The following is a 20725-nucleotide window of genomic DNA, read 5'->3' on the forward strand; positions in this document are numbered from 1 at the left end:
TCTCCCTCTCACGTTGACCACCTTCTGTTTGATACTTGCCATTGCTCCATCAAGCAATAATTAACAGTCCAGTAAATTTCTTCAGCTTCAGTGAGATTTGAGCTAAGGTTAATGTTGAACATACTGAATAGGTGAAGTAAACCTAAAAAACAAAACTCTTCTCCATTTTGTTGAGAATGCATCTAATGATGTTCTACTTCTTCTTTTTTTTCTTTTTATAAACTTAGATTACCCAATTATTTTTTCCAATTAAGGGGCAATTTAGCGTGGCCAATCCACCTACTCTGCACATTTTGTTTTGGGTTGTGGGGGTGAAACCCACGCAGACACGGGGAGAATGTGCAAACTCCACACGGACAGTGACCCAGAGCCAGGATCGAACCTGGGACCTCAGCGCCGTGAGGCGGTTGTGCTAACCACTAGGCCACCGTGCTGCCCTTGATGTTCTACTTCAACGACACAGTGAGGAGCACCATGTAAAATACAACATTAGCAAAGATTGTTTTCTGAAATTAAGTGTAACGTTTGGATAAATGTACAGATCTTTCCAAACAATAATTGCAAAGTTAAAGAAAACAACTGATGTTATAGTTACCTGAGGATGGTATCTACCAATGTCTGTCAGGAGCTGGTGAATAAGTCGACCCACTAAGGCACGTGGTGTGTCAATTCTTGCAATGAGTTGAGGGATTACCTGAAGGCGAAACAATTTGTTTAAAAAATATCAATTTACAGGCAAGATGCGCACCTTGAGTTCAAGATACATTAAGATTTACTGCATGTTAAACATGTTTCCATTCTGAACTATGCCTCCCACTCCTGTCACCATTTTAATTCCCACTTCCGAAGGGGCTGTCTTGCCGGGTATAACTCCAGCGTAGAATAACAGCTCCTGCAGTCTGTGGAGCACTGGTCATCACTGGTCCATTGTCTTTGGAGGATGCATCTATTAGAGTCACTCTTGATCCAAAGTTCACTGTCTCAGCATTCGTGGCAAGTAAAGCAGAAAGTTTACACCAACATATTTATCCAACTCGAGCAGAACTTCATTAACTCAGCACTGCAGAGGATTGAATGTTGAAGCTCTGATAAAACATACTGCTACACCTGATGGTGCATTTATCCATCAGGTCATCAAAGATGTATTGTCACTGCCTTACTCAATGGTCAGTTCTAAAATGTTAAGATTGTAATTAAAATTGTAGAACCATTATAGAGAAGGCTATTAGTAAATATTCACTTGAAGGTTACATTAACATATAGAAACATAACTTCCTCTAAAGAAAGTGACACATTAGGGCTTTCCCATACTATGGGGTTGGATGCAGCATGCTTGAAGGCAGGAGGGTGCTCATAAAATGCAGGTGGTCTGCTGCCTTCCCGCCTATCCACAACCTCTCTCCCAATTAATGGCCACTTAAGTGCCTCATCCTGGCCCCGCCATTAGTTTACCTGCGGCAGAGGCCTGGTACTCACCACCCTCTCTTGTGCCCACGAAAATGGCTCTGCTAATACCCTGGATTTACCTTCAGTGTGACTTATTCTTCTTCATGGATTGGCTATAGACCCAATAGTGGTCACTACTTAAACCTGGCACCGCTGGCACTATAGAGCTGCAGATATAGGGCTTCCTCTCCAAATGGGGTGGAAGTCTCACCGTGAGCCAATTAATGACCCATGTCGAACGTAAAATAGCTGTAGGAAAGCCAGCTTTTTGAGTGGGCAGGTTCCTGATCCGCTTTTTAGATGATGGACTGGAGAATACAGCAACCCAGCCCTAACTATTATTTTAGAGTATTTTAATTTCAGGGCTGACATGCAATATCCTGCACTGTTTACTTTCACTGATTTTAGATTGTGCAGCTGGATGAGAGCACCCCACACACGTAAACGTGGAAATGCTAATGAAAGATAATTATTAGAACTCAAAATGACAATTAATTTTAATTAACTATAAAGAGGAAGCTCAAAACGGTGGATTTGCAGGTTCCTTAACATTTGGCAGGAAGAATGACAGATTCATGTTTCAGTTGGAACCCTTCACCAGTGCTGTCATTTTGTCTGATGCTGATGGATTTGCTGTGCATTTAGAACATTTTAATTTATTACCATGAACCACACTCTCTAATACACCACTGTTATTTTGACACTTGTACTTGCAGGTTGATTTAAAAAAACATTTTTTTCCCCTCAATCAAAGGGCAATTTAGTGTGGCCAATCCACCTACCTGCACATCTTTGGGTTGTGCGGGTGAGGCCCACGCAGACACAGGGATAATGTGCAAACTCCACAGTGATCCAGGGCCAGGATCGAACCCGGGTCCTCAGCGCTGTAGGCAGCAGTGCTAAATACTGCGCCACTGTGCCGCTCATACTTGCAGGTTAAAGTAACTAATCTCACTGTCTGAACTGACAGGAGCTTACATACCTGCAACCAGGTGTCAATTTGGATAGTTTTGATCCCCTCAACGAGAGCCTCGTTCACGTCAGGCCAGTGTCCGTAATCAAACCATAGTGTTAGAACTCTATAAAAACAAGAGGTATTCATCACAGCTAAACTGCTTTACTTTTTAAACTTAACATCTGAAACAATTAAAAGGGACACAATGCTTTGCTGGGGAGTTCAAAGAAAAGTGTAGGAGGGCATGCCAGGAACAGTACCAGGCATACCTCAACATGAAGTGTCAACCTGGTGAAGCTGCAACACAGGACTACTTGCGTGCCAAATGGCATAAGCAGCATGCGATTAAACAGAGTTAAGAGATCCCACAACCAACAAATCAGCTCTAGGCTCTGAAGTCCTGCCACATTCAATCTTGAATGAACGTAGACAATTCAACAACTAATGGGAGGAAGAAGTTCACAAATATCCCCATCCTCAATGATAGAGGAGGCCAGCACATCAGTGCAAAAGGTGAGGTTGAAGTTTGCAACAACCTTCAGTCAAAAGTGGCAAGTGGATGAGCTTGGCCAATTCCCAAGGTTCCTGGCATCACAGATGTCAGCCTTCAGCCAATTGTATTCACTCCACATGACATAAAGAAATGACTGAAGGCACTGGATAAATGGGCCCTGACAATATTTTAGCAGTAGCTGAAGGCTGGTGCTCCAGAACTTTCCACGCCCCTAGCCAAGCTGTTCGAGTGCAGCTCCAACACTGGCTCTACCAGGTAATGTGGAATATTGGCCAGGGACGTCCTGTAAACAAAAAGCAGGACAAATCCAACCCGACCCATCAGTCTAATCTTGATCATCAGGAAAGTGATGAAAGGGGTCATCAACAGTGTTATCAAGTGGCACTCGCTTTGCAATAACCTGCTCACTGATGCTCAGTTTGGGTTCTGTTATGGCCACCCAGCTCCTGACCTCATTACAGCTTTGGTTCAAACATGGGCAAAAGAGCTGAACTCCAGAGGTGAGGTGGGGTGACTGCCCTTGACTGAGTGAGGCATCAAGGATCCCCAGCAAAACTGAAGTCAATGGGAATCAGGGGGAATACTCTCCGCTGGCTGGAGTCATACCTGTCACAATGGAAGACATTGTGGTTGTTGGATGGCAATCATCTCAGCTCCTGGACATCACTGCAGGAGTTTCTCAGGGTAGTGTCCTGGGCTCAACCATCTTCATCTGTTTTGTCAATAACCTTCCCTCTGATGGGACAGTCTCAATTGCCTGGATGAGCACAGCTCCAACATCACTGAAGAAGCTGGGCACCCTCCAGGACAAAGCAGCCGTTTGATTGGCATTCCATCTACCACCTTAAACATACACTCCCTTCACCACCGATGCACAGTAGTAGTAGGGTATGCCATCCACAAGCTGCACTGCAACTACTTACTCCATTTCGTCAGCACCTTCCCAATCCGCAAATAAATTAAATAAAAAAGGGTGGATGGTGTACTGGAGCAGCATACTGCTCTTGGATCTCTGTTTTCAATCCTGTGCAGACAAACAGGATGAAATCCTCCTCTACGCGCTGGTTGCAAAATTGTTGTGTAAAATGAGTTTGGAAGGTATCAATCCAGTTCCAGCTTGGTATGGGCTACAGTGCAAAATTGTTGGCATTGTCATTCAGAAAGATGATAAATGGTATTTTTGGGAAGAGGACAGTACATTGTAAGTCCGCAGTACGCAATAAGAACGTGAAAGTTAGTACTTTTCCATTGTGCACACCGACATCAAGTCAACATGTCTCAAATCCCATAGTCCTGGTAACTGTTTTCTATTATCCTGTATCATTTAATTCATGCCACTACTGCTTGAACATACAAACATCAGGGGAAGGTTTAGCAGGGGCTTGTTTAGCACAGTGGGCTAAATAGCTGGCTTTTAAAGCAGACCAAGGCAGCCAGCAGCGCGGGTTCATTTCCTGTACCAGCCTCCCCGGACAGGCGCCGGAATGTGGCGACTAGGGGCTTTTCACAGGAACTTCATTTGAAGCCTACTTTTGACAATAAGCGATTTTCATTTTATTAATGGTGCCTACACCACACGTCTTTTCATTAAATCCCAAAGTTAACAGGAAATCTGAAAGACATATTCAAAATTATGAAGGTTTTTTTTTGAAAAGTAAATAGGAAAATTATTTTATTTGGTCAGTAAGTCAGTGACAGGGCAGAATATATTTAAGAATATCACTGAAAGAAAACAAAAACACTTTTGAATAGAAGTGCACTTACCCACGATAGAGATAGAAGAACAATTCATAAAAGAGAAATGAATGGCTGTTGATTGTGAACAGGCTATTGTAAAATAACAGGGGAATTAGTTTGTTCCATTAACGAGAGCAGCTCACATGTGATGGACTGAGTTGCTGTGATTCAATGTCGATTGTTATAGGAGAGTGGAGAAATTTCAGAAGTATACTTGAGTTGAAAGATGTACATTTACCCACAATGCGAATTATAATGAATGTTAAAATAAATTTCTGCTTCGACAATTCCTTCCTTAGCTGGTTGTTTGTGTCTTCAGTTATTGAGCTACAGGGTAACATTAGCTGGAAGGTGTGGAAAAAGGCCATTTATTTGTTTCCTTGATCAAGGAATTTACTTAAAGCAAGGTAACAAAATAATTGACTTTCAGTTAAAACAATATAAATCATATACCTTAAAAAGCCTACTTAGAAATTACTAGAGCATCATTTTACTGTCACTGCTTCGAAGTTAATAATGTTTGAAGAATGGGTTAACTGTTCTCAACTGAAGTATTAAGAGAAGTCACCAGGTGTCAGCCTTTCCTTATTTAAACTTATCCATTAAATTTACTCAAATCAAAAGATAGTGAGCGGCCATTCCAAACGTCATCTATATTGTGGAATGTCGAAGTGTCAAAGGCTAAGGGATCTGCCAAAAACGTGGAACAAATATGAATCCACCAGCATGGATGCCTAGCTCTCTCAAACTGGGCAGCTTTGAGGCGCCTTATGGCCTAATCCTGCTCCTATTTCTGAATTTTTTTTGCCTGCACTTTTGTGCATCCCTAAGCCTGGCCTGCCAGTTCGAACTGCCAGCCTCCTTTTTGAGACTTTCAATCAATGCCGATTAGAAACAGGCTTTATTTTAATCCAAGCATATAATTTACAAACACCTGGTGTTAGCACACCTTCTGTTGTTTTATATGATAATCAAGCTTGGTGACTTAGACTCCTTACAGTGCAGAAGGAAGCCATTCAGCCCATCGGGTCTGCACCGGCCCTCAGAAAGAGTATCCTACCTAGACCTACTTCCCCGCCCTATCCCTGTAACTCCACCTAAGCTAAGGGACACTAAGGGGCAATTTTAGCAATCGGCCTATCATGCACATCTTTGGACTGTGGGAGGAAACCGGAGCACCAGGAAGAAATCCACACAGAGAGAATGGGCGAGATTCTCCGCACTCCCGACGGTGCAGAGAATGGGCGAGATTCTCCGCACTCCCGACGGTGCGGAGAATAGCGTGGCTCGTAAAATTTTACGGCCACGCTGTTCCGACGCCCTCCCGCTATTCTCCCCCCCCCCCACGGCCAACTCGCAACACGAATCGCTGCCGCCGTTTTTTTACGGCCGGCAGCGATTCACAGCTGATAGATGGGCCGAGTTCCCAGCCCTTTACGGCTGTTTTTACGAACGGCAAACACACCTGGTCTGGCCGTTCGTAAAAACGGCCGTAAACACTCGCATTTTATAACCATGGCACCGATTGGCACGACATCGGTGGGCACCGATCGCGGGCAGCGGGCCCGATGCCCGCGCACTATTTGTCCTTCCGCCGCCCCGCAGTATCCATTCGCGGGGCGGCTGAGGGGCATCCCGGCCCGCGCATGCGCGGGTTTCGCGCAAATACGCGATGACGTCATCCGCGCATGCGCGGGTTGGAGTCTTCCAATCCACGCATGCGCGGCTGACGTCATATGACGCGTCAGCCGGCGCTAACTCGGGCAAGCGGGCTTAACGAAATTCGTTAAGCCCGTGATGCCGGAGCTTACGGCGTCGGGCTGCTAGCCCCGACCGGGGACCAGAATCGGTTCCCGGTCGGGAAAGGGGGGGGCTGGCGTCAAACCCGCCCGGATTTGACGCCAGCCTTACGATTTCTCCCCATATGGGAGAATCTCGCCCAATATATTTGTAGTTTATATAAATGATTTGGAGGAACATTTAACTGGTTCGACTAGTAAATTTGCAGACGACACAAAGATTGGTGGAATTGCGGACAGCGATGAGGACTGTCAGAGGATACAGCAGGATTTAGATCGTTTGGAGATTTGGGTGGAGAGATGGCAGATGGTGTTTAATCCGGACAAATGTGAGGTAATGCATTTGGATGGTCTAATGCAGGTAGGGAATATACAGTGAATGGTAGAACCCTCAAGAGTATTGACAGTCAGAGAGATCTAGGTATACAGGTCCACAGGTCACTGAAAGGGGCAACACAGGTGGAGAAGGTAGTCAAGAAGGCATACGGCATGCTTGCCTTCATTGGCCGGGGCATTGAGTATAAGAATTGGCAAGTCATGTTGCAGCTGTATAGAACCTTAGTTAGGCCACATTTGGAGTATAGTGTTCAATTCTGGTCGCCACACTACCAGAAGGATGTGGAGGCTTTAGAGAGAGTGCAGAAGAGATTTACCAGGATGTTGCCTGGTATGGAGGGCATTAGCTATGAGGAGCGGTTGAATAAACTCAGTTTGTTCTCACTGGAACGACAGAGGTTGAGGGGCGATCTGATAGAGGTCTACAAAATTATGAGGGGCATAGACAGAGTGGATAGTCAGAGGCTTTTTGCCAGTGTAGAGGGGTCAATTACTAGGGGGCATAGGTTTAAGGTGCGAGGGGCAAGGTTTCCAGGAGATGTACGAGGCAAGTATTTTACACAGAGAGTAGTGGGTGCCTGGAATAGTGACATTTAAGGGGCATCTTGACAAATCATGAATAGGATGGGAATAGAGGGATACGGACCCAGGAAGTGGAGAAGATTTTAGTTTAGATGGGCAGCAAGGTCGGCACAAGTTTGGAGGGCCGAAGGACCTGTTCCTGTGCTGTACTTTTCTTTGTTCTTTCAATGTGCAGACTCCACACAGGCATACAAGGCTGGAATTGAACCCTGGGGCTGTGAGGCAGCAGCGCTAACCACTGTGCCAGAAAAAAAAACTTAAGACATTTTTCTATTAAAAAGAAGTTTTAAAAGTTCCTGTAAATAGTCTGCTCAAATTTCATGTTCGTCGCCAGATCCCCTTAGTCTACACAAGATGAAAAGAGTTGAGGTAGAATTGACACTTTCTGTACCAATGATATAAGAAACAATGGTGAGGCATTAGCAAGTCACCTATGGGAAAGTAGTGTTCTAGCAGCCCTTTGTATACTACATTATAAATAAATTATGAAGATTCCAATAGCCATTTATTCTGGCAACATTGTAAATGTACTCAAAAATAAATACATGACAGACTTAGGAGGCCTACTTGCAATTAGTGTACATTTCAGTGTTGCCTGATGCATTTCAATGGGGGAGCTGGTGGTATAAGGTAATGAATTGGTAATCCAGTGGCCCAAGGTAATACTCTGGAGACAAGGGTTCAAAATTCAATTCAATCTAAATCTGGGATTCAAAGCTAGTCATTAGTAATGGCGACACAAAAGCATCTTCCCTTTAGGAAAGGAATTCTGCCGTCTTTGCCTTGTCGGACCAAGTGAGCTACTGGATCCACAACAGTGTGGTTGACTCTTAAATGTTCTGAAAGGCAATTAGAGATGGGCAACAAATGCTGACCTCATAAACAATCCCCACATCCCTTGAAAGAATATTTTTTTAATGTTGAGACTATATGTTCGTTTTCCCCTTGGGTGAAAGCCTATATTGTAAAGCCTATGCAGTAAATGGCAGAACCCTTCGGTGCATTGACATACAGAGGGATATGGGCCTTCAGGTCCATAGTTCCATGAAAGTGACAATGCAGGTGAAGAAGGTGTACAACGTGCTTGCCTTAATCATCCAGGGCATCGAGTTCAAGAGTTGGCAACTCATGTTACAGTTGTATAAAACTTTAGTTCGGCCACATTTGGAATATTGCGTGCAGTTCTGGTCGCCACACTATCAAAAGGACATGGATGCTTTGGAGAGAGTGCAAAGAAGGTTTATCAGGATGTTAGCTATGAGGAGAGGTTGAATAAATTTGGATTATTTTCGTTGGAAAGAGAAAGGGCTCAGAGGAGACCTGATTGAGGTCCACACAATTACGAGAGGTATAGACAAGGTGAATAGTCAGAAGCTTTTTTCCAGGCTGGAGACTCAATTACAAGGGGCACAAGTTTCAAGGTGAGACGGGGAACGTTTAGGGGAGATGTATGGGGTACATTTTCATGCAGAGGGTGGTGGGTGCCTGGAATGTGTGCCAGTGGAGGTGGTGGAGGCAAGCACGATAGCAAAATTTAAGATGTCGCTTGATAGACACATGAACGGGTGGGGAATGGAGGGATACAGATCATTTGGGCAATAAGTAGTAGGTCTAAATAAGGAATCTGGATCGACATAAGCATGGTGGGCCTGTTCTTGTGTTGTATTATTTGTTCTTCTTAAAGACAGTGATGCTTGCTGATGCAGTTCTGTAAGTTCTCCCCTAAACGTTCCCCGTCTCACCTTGAACTTGTGCCCCTTGTAATTGAGTATCCACCCTGGAAAAAAGCTTCTGACTATTCACCTTGTCTATACCTCTCGTAATTGTGTAGACCTCAATCAGGTCTCCTCTGAGCCCTTCCTCTTTCCAACAAAAATAATCCAAGTTTATTCAACCTCTCCTTATATGACATTCTATGAACCCAGGCAGTCAGTGAATAGGAACCATTGGGAAGAGGAATACCAAGAGATCAAAACCAAAGTCCTAACCCTGTCCTCTTCTCATCAAATGCCCAGACATATTCAGTGTCTACTAGGACCACTCGCTGGAGAATGAGATAAACTTGCTTTATTTCTTTTTAGCTCCCACTAACACAGAAATGCTGAGAATGTCACAGTGCCCCCAATTTAAGGCTGTCTGCATTGCACAGACCACAGATCAAAGCTGGAACTTATCTTGTCTAGCTAAGATAGTCAGGATGCTTCCTTTCAGTTAACCTATATTTCTGATAGTTTTCCCGAACAAATTGCAACAATGCAATGAAGGGAGTTGTTTCATCAAATGGTTAAATAAAAAAAAAAATAACGCTACCCGTGCTGAAAACATCTAATCCGGGACAAAAGTTTGAAAAGTGTATGACGATACAGGTACGTTAACAATGAAATTTCTCCAAACAATTCACAAGGTTTCCTGCTAAATCCTACCTGAGGGTATCCTGCAAGTTGTTTCCTCTTGAGAGGGCAATGGAGCGGAAGAATCCCTGAACAGCTGGTACTGTGTACAGCAGCAATGTCTTTGACAGCTCCTAAATTGGCACACACAGAATATAGCTATGTCAAATAAAAGCAAAAATCTGCGATTGCTGGAAATCTAAAATAAAAACAGAAAATACTGAAAAAGTCAGCAGGTCTGGGAGCATACGACCCTTCTTCAGAGCTATGTTAAAGACTATCTTAATGGGTGTGTATATATATCTCCCAAGTGTATCAATATGACATGAAAAGAAATCCAAATGTATTCATCAAAACTTTGTTCCTTTTGTTGTTTTTAGAATGGACTTTCTGCTGAACCAAAAAAGAGGCTGCTACAATTTACATGACCAACTTGAGTTTCAAGAACAAGAAAACCCTGTTCTCATTATCATAAAATCTCACACCCAATTGTAAGGACATTATAATCATGAAACCAGGGGCTCGCAGATTGAAACTCACTATGCCTGCAGAGTTGTTAACAGACTCATCTCGCATCTGGGACTGTCCATTTCAAAAGGGGACCATTGAGGAGACAATGGACATCATTTGCATCTTGATACACTTCCCCTCTAGCAGAGTCAGAAGATCTGCTTAGACTATGGATTCCTGACACAAGACCCTCAATATTAATGGTAACTCTTTCAAAAGCTAATGGCTGAGACATCATCAGATAAAACATTAATTTTGAAATCATGGTGAAGAAAGATTGCACAACTCCAGTGACCATTCTGAAATCTCTATATTGCTTTGAGAACAAAGAAATTTTTAGTCTGCAGTTTGACATCCAGCCGGTGAACCATCAAGAAGCAGAACCACATGTTAAACAACAGCCAGCTCTTCAAAGCCAGTCTGAGCTGGAAGATTTCCTACCGTTGCCTGCAGAACTGACCTACTTCATCCTATGGCATCAGCACTAACTGTAAAGAGATCTCTACAACACTGGTCTCCAGACAGCTTGATTCAAGCTCCTCCATGAAAGAGCTCCACATTGGTCTCTGATAATCATGCAAAGTAATATTCATTCCTGGACTTCTTGTACTGTTATCCTTAGTGGAAAATATTGTTTTTTCTATCCCACCCCCCCCTTACTGAGTATGTGTAATGGAGTGGGATGCTGCAAGCACTCTTCCCCGGGTTTTGAATGTGAATAAACTAACTTCCGTGTTAATCATAATGTGAGTTTGCTGCGAGTTCTTAGTAAATGGGATCACACAAACTGAGGGATTAGGGAAAGGCATCACAGTCTACTTTTAAAAAAATTCAAAACTCCTTCTGCTAATGGACAGAGAGCGAGCGGAAAGAAGTTCAATTTGTCTATCTCTCTCTTCTCCAGAACACAAGAGGAGAAAGTGCTATTTGTATAATATCCAAATTATTTTTTAAAAATCAGATTCTATTATGTCCCTTTCCTTATCATTAAAATTGTGTTTACAAATCTGCAGCACAGTTAACTCCAAAGTAATGATGATTAACGGAAGTGGCTTATACTCAATGGAAGCAGCCAGCAAGAGATGCAGTCTTTCTCATTAGTATTCTGGCTTAAAACTATGGAATAATTTCATCAGGGCTTTTGTTAGAATAAGAATTTGCATTCCAATGTAAAATACTGAGGATGCCGGAAAGTTGAAATAGAAACCCTCTCCTCAGACATAAGTTTCTATCAGGTAACTTTTCAGGTCAATGGCCTCTTGATGAAGATTCTGATGTAAGGTTGTTGACCCGAAATATTAACTCTGTTTCGCGCTCCACAGATGCTGCCTGACCAACTAAGTATTTTCCACATTTTCTGTTCTTACTCCAGTGCAGTAGTTAAGCATTACTCATTGTCAGAGGTTTTGTCATTAGAAGACATGCTAAATCAGAGTCCTCTCCGCTTCTAGGTGGGTAACAAAGACTGTAAGCACTGTTATGAAAGATTGAAAGTTCTTTCAGTATCTTTTATCAATACTGTTCCCTCAACCTTCACCACTTAAAAAACACAGAAACCGTTAAACTGATCATTTAATTGCTCTCTGTGGAGCATTTGTGATGTAGGGCAGCTACTGCATTTACCTACATATATAGCCGATGCACTTCAAAAAGAACCTCACTGAGTGAATTGCTTTGAGACGCTTTGATGTTGTAATAAGGCATCATCCAAACGTATTTCTCTTTTTAGAAATTGGCTGGTATCAACATTATTTTTTAGCAGATCGTGCCGCCGATCATAGAGGAGGTTTAATGTCCTGCTGTCCTAGAACTTAGTATTTTGAACAAGCGAAAGTTGAAATTTCCTTACATTAAGAAATAGATTTTACCTCATTAACTTTTTTCTGTATTGGCGATGGTACAGGGCTGTTTTCATTGCTATCGCCCTCACTCTCACTATTACTAGCTTCACTGTTTGCACTGGCACCACTGGCGTGCCTCAGTTTCTTTTTCTCATCACCAACTTGATTCTGATGTTTGTAGTGGAGGACAGCCTCAAAGTTCATCACAGCCCAGGCGTGCCATGCCTAAGAAGACAACAGGAATAAACAATCTGAATTTATACAAAACTAAATCAATGGCTCCTGTGGAATTTTTAGAACCAACACATCTTTTGGTCTGTAACTTGGAATATTCAAAACTTTTATGCAATATGAACCTCAACAAATGAAGAGATTAAAAGCTCATTTGTTTTGCTTATAAAACTGCAGATTGATCCTTCTGTCTTGATGATAGAATCCCTACAGTGCAGAAGAGACCATTTGGCCCATCAAGTCTGCACCAACTCTCCGAACGATCACCCTTGGCCTATTCCTGTAACCCTGCCCAACCTCTAAATACTATGGGGCAATTTAGCAAGGCCAATCCACCTAACCTGTACATCTTTGGACTGTGGAGGGAAACTGGGGCTTCTGGAGGAAACCCACGCAGACACGGGGATAATGTGCAAATTCCACACAATCACGGAAGGCCAGAATCGAACCCAGGTCCTTGGTGCTGTGAGGTAGCAGTACTAAGCACCGTGCCACCACTTCATTCCATGCTCTCATCTGGCATGGTTCCACAGATTTAGGTAGCCGCTGAAATTTCATCCAAATGGACATTCTTTAAATATGAAGTGAGGCAGTGACTGTCAAAAGCATCTGGAGTGAAAAGGTTTTACAACAGAGAACTGTCTTCACCTGACACCCTCATGTCCACTTTCTAGCAAGGACCCATTGGCAAAAATTGGGAGCAGGAGACCAAGTGTTTTTACTTCCCCAACTCTGGGCAAAGGGAAGTAAGACTTGTGGCCAGGTAGTATATAAATTACAAAAGATAAACACGAGGAAAATCTTTTATATGCTACAAAAGTGGCTAGGATCTGTAATGCATCCCCGAGAGTGTGGTGGAGGCAGACACAATCATGGCTCTCAAAGGCGAATTGAGTCATTATCTAAAGTAGTAAAAGCTGCAGGACTACGGGGAAAAGGCAGGTGAGTGACATTCGGTGAATTGCTCTTGCAGAGAACCCATAGAGATACGATGGGATGAATGGTCTTCAACTATGCTGTAACCATTCCCTGCTTCTATGCATCAAAATAAGGTTAAGAAAGCAACAGCTTTAGATTTTGTTTGAGCTTACCTTGTACCAGTTTCGATCGTGTTCTGTTGCAGCACTGTAGTACTGAAGGACCTTGGGAATGGTGCTCTCATTGATTCCCTGAAGGCTTAGCTGCCATTCACCCAGCTTCAGAAAACATCTGCAGACAAACATTACACATTTACCATGATGAAACGATCACTTCAAGGGACAACTGGAATCTATTTTTTTCCATCTCCCTGCCCTTCTTAGTACCCACTTTGTTGATAGCTGAGAGATCAACGCTTCTTTGTCTGAACCTTACAGAACCGGAATTCTTTGGCCCTTTATGTCTGTGTCGGCCATCAAGCACCTCTCTATTCTAATCCCATTTTCCAGCACTTGCCCCGAAGGTGTGTTTCAAGTGCTCGTCTTAAATGTTGAGGGTTCCCATCTCTACCACTCAGTAAGGCAGTGCTTTCCAGATTCCTACCATGCCCCGCATCACTGTATATACAGTACTATTGTCCAAGTCCCCATTTTCCACTGTCACTACCTAGGATTTCTCCAGCTGGCTCTGCTTCCCCTCCACTCACATTCTCAGTTATAGAATCACAGAATTTACAGTGCAGAAGGAGGCCATTTGGCCTATCGAGTCTGCACTGGCCCTTGGAAAGAGCATCCTGCACTGGCCCTTGGAAAGAGCATCCTACCTAAGCCCACACCTCAACCCTATCCCTGTAACCTCACCAAAGCTTTTTGGACACTTGGGCAATTTAGACATTCTCCCTGTGTCTGTGTGGGTCCCCCCCTCCTCCAAACCTAAAGAGGGTAGGTGAATTGGCCACGCTAAATTGCCCCTTAATTGGAAAAAACAATTGGGTACTATAAATTCATCTCCCCCCGCCAATCGCGCTTCCATGCAAGCATGGAAGTCCTCAAACATTCCTCCACCGCTCCCCGCACCAACTAACCCATGCCACTAGATGGAGCCTGGTCACTCAAAATGAGGCGGCTGATAATTGTTTTTGCATTTCGAAGCAATTTATTTGATACTTTTAAAATTTTGACTTATGAATATAGGCGTATAAGAATGTACTATATACAGTATTTATATTTACACTTTAACTTTTCTTTCTGACAAGTTAGCTCCGAACTACAGTTTTTAGATTGATTGCAAAGGGAAAATCGGATTTGCTTAACATTATTCATTTAAAGGTGCACTTTTCAGGAATGGAATCATAATATTAAGCAGCCTGCTGTAAATTTTATCAGTCAGGTCCCTGAGGTCAGTGAATGCTAAGCTCAGAATTCAATGCTGTTTTGTTGTAGTCGGTGACTTTGAAGTGCTAAACACTCTCAAAATGAGTAGAAATTGCAGTCACTATCTGGACACTGAATTATTAAAATGGCAAAACAAGCAACAAAATTTATCTCTAAAAAGCAAAAAGCTAGGGCAGCACGGTGGCGCAGTGGGTTAGCACTGCTGCCTCACGGCGCCGAGGTCCCAGGTTCGATCCCGGCTCTGGGTCACTGTCCGTGTGGAGTTTGCACATTCTCCCCGTGTTTGCGTGGGTTTCGCCCCCACAACCCAAAGATGTGCAGGATAGGTGGATTGAACACGCTAAATTGCCCCTCAATTGGAAAAAATTAATTGGGTACACTAAATTTATTTAAAAAAAAGCAAAATGCTGATAAGGGCAGATTAGAAATACAACTTTAAGTATTGTGTGGAATATCACTTTAACTCTGTCACAACCACTGCTCAAAGAAAAGTGCAAAATGTGTCATTCAGCTCATTGGATGGAACTCAATCCTCTGGCACTCCAAATTACCAGTTAGTTGTTGTAAGCATCTCTAATCCACTAATTTATCTGGCAGGTTCTAAATATGCTCATGCATGGGAATCAGAAGTATGGATAATGTGTTACATGTGTGGAAGCCAGCAGATGCAGGCATAAGGTTATCCAGTTTTAACATGACATAAATTTGCTCAAAGGAAAGTCAGGTGCAAGCATCAATATGATTGACAGGTGATTCATGAATAAACATGAATGCTTTAATAATTATTTTAAAAGTGAAAGCCTGTGTGTGCTGTTTGTCTCATTTCCCCCAAATCCTGTACTGTGTATTCTCAATAGGATGTGTTGGTTCTGTTAAGTTAGTGTGGGATAGTATTTGGGGAGTGCTTTGAATGTGCTCACGTTTATGGAGGGAAGCAATATTCTAATTGTTGCCGAAAGAATATCTTGTAACTCATTGTCGTGGAGTTATTGACTATGCACAGTGGAGCTGTTAAAGGCTCGATCAATTTCCCTCCCAATGGCTCAGCAAGCAAATAAAGCAGAAGCTGCATCACTGAACAATGCTGACCAGGAAAATACCAGGTTTAAAATGCTGAATTAACTGATCACAGCCAACTGAGGTAGAGAGGGGAGCAGATGGTTGGGGATCTTACACTGGCTCTTGCTATTCCAGGACGGGGAGGAGGGCAGGACAACGGAATTCTCATTATTAAAAAAATGACTCAGGATATACACTTGAAGGTCTGGTAACGAGAGGATCACGATTAACTGTGAACATGTGTCGCCATTGACTGCCACATGGGGAAAGGCTCATTTAGATGACGACGTGCAGGACTACCTGTGCTTGTGAAATTGTCTCCAACATGAGTCACTACTTTCTGTAAGGAGAAGAAAGTGAAATGATTTGAAACCAATGGGTAACTTAATAAACTTACTTTAACACTAAAGTGATAACACCATCTTGACAATTGGTTTGATAGTTAAAAGTGTATGCTATATTTTGAAAGCTTAAGAGTAAGCTTCCAAGGCAAGAAATTCAGAATGATTCAGCCTCTATCTTTTTTGATTGTACTGTGCCATGGAAAATTGTAAAATGATTTGGAGGAAAATGTAACTGGTCTGATTCGTAAGTTTGCAGACGACACAAAGGTTGGTGGAATTGCGGATAGCGATGAGGACTGTCAGAGGATACAGCAGGATTTAGATCGTTTGGAGACTTGGGCAGAGAGATGGTAGATGGAGTTTAATCTGAACAAATGTGAGGTAATGCATTTTAGAAGGTCTGATGCAGGTAGGGAATATACAGTGAATGGTAGAACCCTCAAGAGTATTTTTTTAAAAATTTGTTTTTATTAAGGTTTTTCTCAAACAGAATTTTTACATGCCAAGTGAAAAAAAAGAATATTTAACAAAACAAGATGGCTATTTTCATTATTCACAAAGAGAATATACATTAAATAAACAGTACCCCACCTCCCCCCCCCCCCCCCCCCCGGATTACTGCTGTTGACATTTTAACGCTCGCCTAGAAAGTCAAGGAACGGTTGCCACCGCTGGGCAAACACCAGCAAGGATCCTCTCAAGGCAAACTTTATTCTCTCAAGACTAAGAAACCCAGCCATGTCACTAACCCAGGTCTCCACACTTGTGGGTTTTGCGTCACTCCACATTAACAAGATCCGTCTCCGGGCTACCAGGGAGGCAAAGACCAAAACCTCGGCCTCTTTCGCTTCTTGCACTCCCGGATCCTCTGACACACCAAAGATCGCTATCTCTGGACTCGGCTTCACCCACGTGTCTAAGATCCTGGACATAGCCTTCGCAAAGCCCTGCCAGAATTCTTTAAGCGCCGGGCATGACCAGAACATATGGACATGGTCTGCTGGGCTTCCTGAACATCTCGCACATCTGTCCTCAACCCCAAAGAGCTTGCTCATTCTCGTCGTCGTCATGTGTGCCCGATGTACCACCTTAAACTGAATTAAGCTGAGCCTGGCACATGATGAGGAGGAATTCACCATGCCTAGGGCATCAGCCCACAGGTCCTTATCCAGCTCCACGCCCAGCTCCTCCTCCCACTTGCCCTTTAGCTCCTCCACTGGGGCTTCCTCCACCTCCTGCAGTTCTTGGTAAATGTCCGACACCTTCCCCTCCCCTACCCAGATGTCAGAGACCACCCGTCCTGTATCCTGGGAGGGGGTAGCAACGGGAATGTCCCCACCTGTTTTTTGAGAAAGGCACGGACTTGGAGGTATCTGAAAACGTTTCCAGGGGGCAGACTGAGTTTCTCCTCAAGCGCCTTCAAGCTAGGGAAAGTCCCATCTATGAACAGGTCCCCCATCCTTTTGATGCCTGCCCTGTGCCGACTTTGAAACACTCCGTCTATCTTGCCCGGAACAAATCTATGATTATTCCGTATCGGGGTCCAAACTGAGGCCCCCCCTCCTTCCTGTGCCTTCTCCATGACCCCAGACCCTCAGTGCTGCCGTCACCACCGGGCGCATGGTGTATCGTGCCAGTGAGAGTGACAGCAGTGCCGTTACCAGTGCCCCTAGGCTGGTGCCTTTGCATGATGCCGCCTCTAGCCGCCCCCACGCCGACTCCTTCTCCATTACTCATTTCCTAATCATGGCTACATTAGCTGCCCAGTAGTAGCTACAGAAGTTCGGTAGCGCCAACCCCCCCCACCCCTGCGCTCTACTCGCGGGGTCTTGTTTGCCCACAAAAATCTCATGATAATCCTGTTCACCTGCTTGAAGAAGGATTTGGGGATGAAGATGGGAAGGCACTGGAAAACGAACAGGAATCTGGGGAAGACCGTCATTTTCACGGTCTGCACCTTTCCCGTCAGGGAAAGCGGGAGCATGTCCCACCTTTTAAAGTCTCCCTCCATCTGCTATACAAGCTGAGATAGATTGAGCCTGTGTAGGGCATCCCAATTCCTAGCCACCTGTATGTCCAGGTACCGAAAGCTCCTCTCCACCATCTTGAGCGGGAGTTCTCCCAGTTTTCTTCTCCTGTCCCCTAGCGTGGATCATGGGAAGCTCACTTTTCCCCACCTTCAACTTGTACCCCGAGAAACTCCCGAAGTGCCTTAAGATCTGCATGACCTTCCCCATCCCCTCTAGCGGGTCCGAAATATACAGGAGCAGGTCGTCTGCATAGAGCGAAACCTGGTGCTCCTCCCCCCCCCCCCCCCCCCCCCCCCCCCGAACCAGCTCCCTCCAGTTCCTAGAAGTCCTCAGCGCTATGGCCAACGGCTCAATTGCAAGGGTAAATAGTAGCGGGGATAGGGGACACCCCTGCCTCGTCCTTCGGTGTAGCCTAAAATACTCCAACTTCAGCCGGTTCATGGACACACTTGCTACGGGGGCCTGATACAGTAGTTTGACCCACCCTATGAATCCCTCACCAAATCCAAACCTACTTAACGATTCCCACAGGTACTCCCATTCCACCCAGTCAAAGGCTTTCTCTGCATCAATTGCAGCCACTACTTCTGCATCTCCTCCTTCTGAGGGCATCATGATAATATTTAGGAGCCTCCTCACATTTGTGTTCAGTTGCCGGCCATTGACGAAGCCTGTCTGATCCTCATCAATCACTCCCGGGATACAGTCCTCTATTCTAGTAGCCAAAATCTTAGCCAGCAGTTTGGCATCTACATTTAGGAGCAATATCGGTCTGTAGGACTTGCATTGTAGCGGATCCTTCCTCCTCTTGAGGATGAATGAGATCGAGGCCCGCGACATCGTCCCGGGGGGGGGAGGGGGGGGGGGGGGGCTCTCTCCTTAGCCTTGTTAAAGGTTCTTAGCAGGAGTGGGGTCAGCAGCTCCGAGAATTTCTTGTACAATTCTACAGGGTAGCCGTCTGGTCCCGGGGCCTTGCCCAACTGCATACTATCCAGGTCCTTAACTATCTCCTCCAACTCAATCGGGCCTCCCAGTCCCTCTAGCAGATCCTTGGGAACCTCAATTGGTCCATAAATTGCTACATCCTTTCCCCTCCCACCGGGGGCTCTGACTCATACAGTTTACAGTAAAACTCCTTGAAGACTTCTTTGATCTTTTCTGGGCCTAAGACCGTGTTACCTGTCTTATCCTTAACTCCCCCAATTTCCCTGACCGCCTGTCTCCTGCAAAGTTGGTGCGCCAGTATCCTACTCACTTTCTCCCTATACTCGTAGACTGCCCCTTTCACCTTCCTCAGCTGTGCCTCCGCCTTCCCTGTGGCCAACATATCAAACTCTGCCTGCAGTCTCCAGCGCTCCTTTAGTAGCCCCTCCTCGAGGGGTCTCCGCATACTTCCTGTCTACTCTGAGTATCTCTCCCACTAGCCTCTCCCTCTCCGCCCTCTCCCTCGTCTCTCTACGGGACCTAATAGAAATCAACTCCCCTCTGATAACTGTCTTCATAGCCTCCCAGACCGTAGTCGCTGTTACCAACCCCTGTATCGTTTGTTGTCACATCGTTTTGGATTCTCCGCCCACAGACCTCTTCATCCGCTAGCAGTCCCAAGTCCAGTCTCCAGAGAGGGCGCTGCCCTCCCTCCGCCCCTAGTTGCAAGTCCACCCAGTGCGGGGCATGGTCCGAGACCGCAATGGCCGAATACTCAACCCTCTCCACCCTTAGGATTAACGCCCTGCTCAACACAAAATAAAATCAATCTGAGAGTACACTTTGTGAACGTGGGAGAAAAAAAAAACTCCTTCGCCCTTGGCCGAGCGATTCTCCTTGGGTCCACACCCCCACCTGATCCATGAACCCCCTCCGGGACTTTAATGCGCCTCATGAATTCCACGTCATCCAGTTCGGGGCAGAGACGTTCACCAGCACCACCCGGGCCCCCTGCAGCTTACCACTCACCTTAATGTATCTGCCCCCTTGTCTGCCACAATAATCCCTGCCTCGAATGCCACCTGTTTGCTAACCAGGATTGCCACCCCCTGGTCTTCGAGTCCAGCCCCGAATGGAACACCTGGCCCATCCATCCCCTCCTCAGTCTCGTTTGGTCATCTCCTGTAGCATGGCTACGTCTGCCTTTAATCCCTTTAAATGCAAGAACACGCGGGCTCTCTTGACCGGCCCATTTAGACCTCTCACATTCCACGTGATAAGCCTGGTCGGGGGGTTTGACACCCCAGACTCGCCATCTCCCTTTTTTAGCCAGCCATGGGCCTGCGCCCCCCACTCACTCAAGCCCTCCCGCCGGAGGCTCCCCATCCCAATTCTCCATCTGTTCCTAAAAGTTAGCTCCCCTTCAGTCAGCAAAGCAAAGCAGAGCCCCCCCCCCCCCCCCGCCCCAGCACCCAATCCCAATCCCCCCGTCAAGCACCCGCTTAACACTGATTTTCCCCCCATTACGCTTCCGTAGGTCAGTTGACCCATGCTGACCCATGCTGACCCCGGTCGCTCCTGCTTCTATCTCCAATCTTACTGTTGTCTCCTTGTTTGGGCCCCCCAACCTCCCCTCCCCCAAAAGGTAAGAGAGAGAGCCAATAATATTATTCCCGAGAAACAAGAAACACACCCCGGGCGTTACCCCGCCCCTT

General features: G+C 45.1%; 1 protein-coding gene across 2 annotated transcripts in view; it reads right to left on the minus strand.

The window, feature by feature from the left end:
• Positions 1–20725, minus strand: part of mtor (mechanistic target of rapamycin kinase) — a 342907-nt gene that overhangs the window by 45920 nt on the left and 276262 nt on the right. For both annotated transcript variants that reach the window (XM_038821832.1, XM_038821833.1), the window contains 5 exons: positions 13433–13550; positions 12138–12335; positions 9793–9893; positions 2429–2525; positions 596–694 (listed from right to left, as the gene is read on the minus strand). In XM_038821832.1, coding sequence (XP_038677760.1) covers positions 596–694; positions 2429–2525; positions 9793–9893; positions 12138–12335; positions 13433–13550 — 613 coding nt within the window. The remainder of the gene's footprint in view (positions 1–595; positions 695–2428; positions 2526–9792; positions 9894–12137; positions 12336–13432; positions 13551–20725) is intronic.

This window comes from Scyliorhinus canicula, chromosome 16 (assembly GCF_902713615.1).
Source record: "Scyliorhinus canicula chromosome 16, sScyCan1.1, whole genome shotgun sequence".
NCBI classification, from domain to species: Eukaryota; Metazoa; Chordata; class Chondrichthyes; order Carcharhiniformes; family Scyliorhinidae; genus Scyliorhinus; species Scyliorhinus canicula.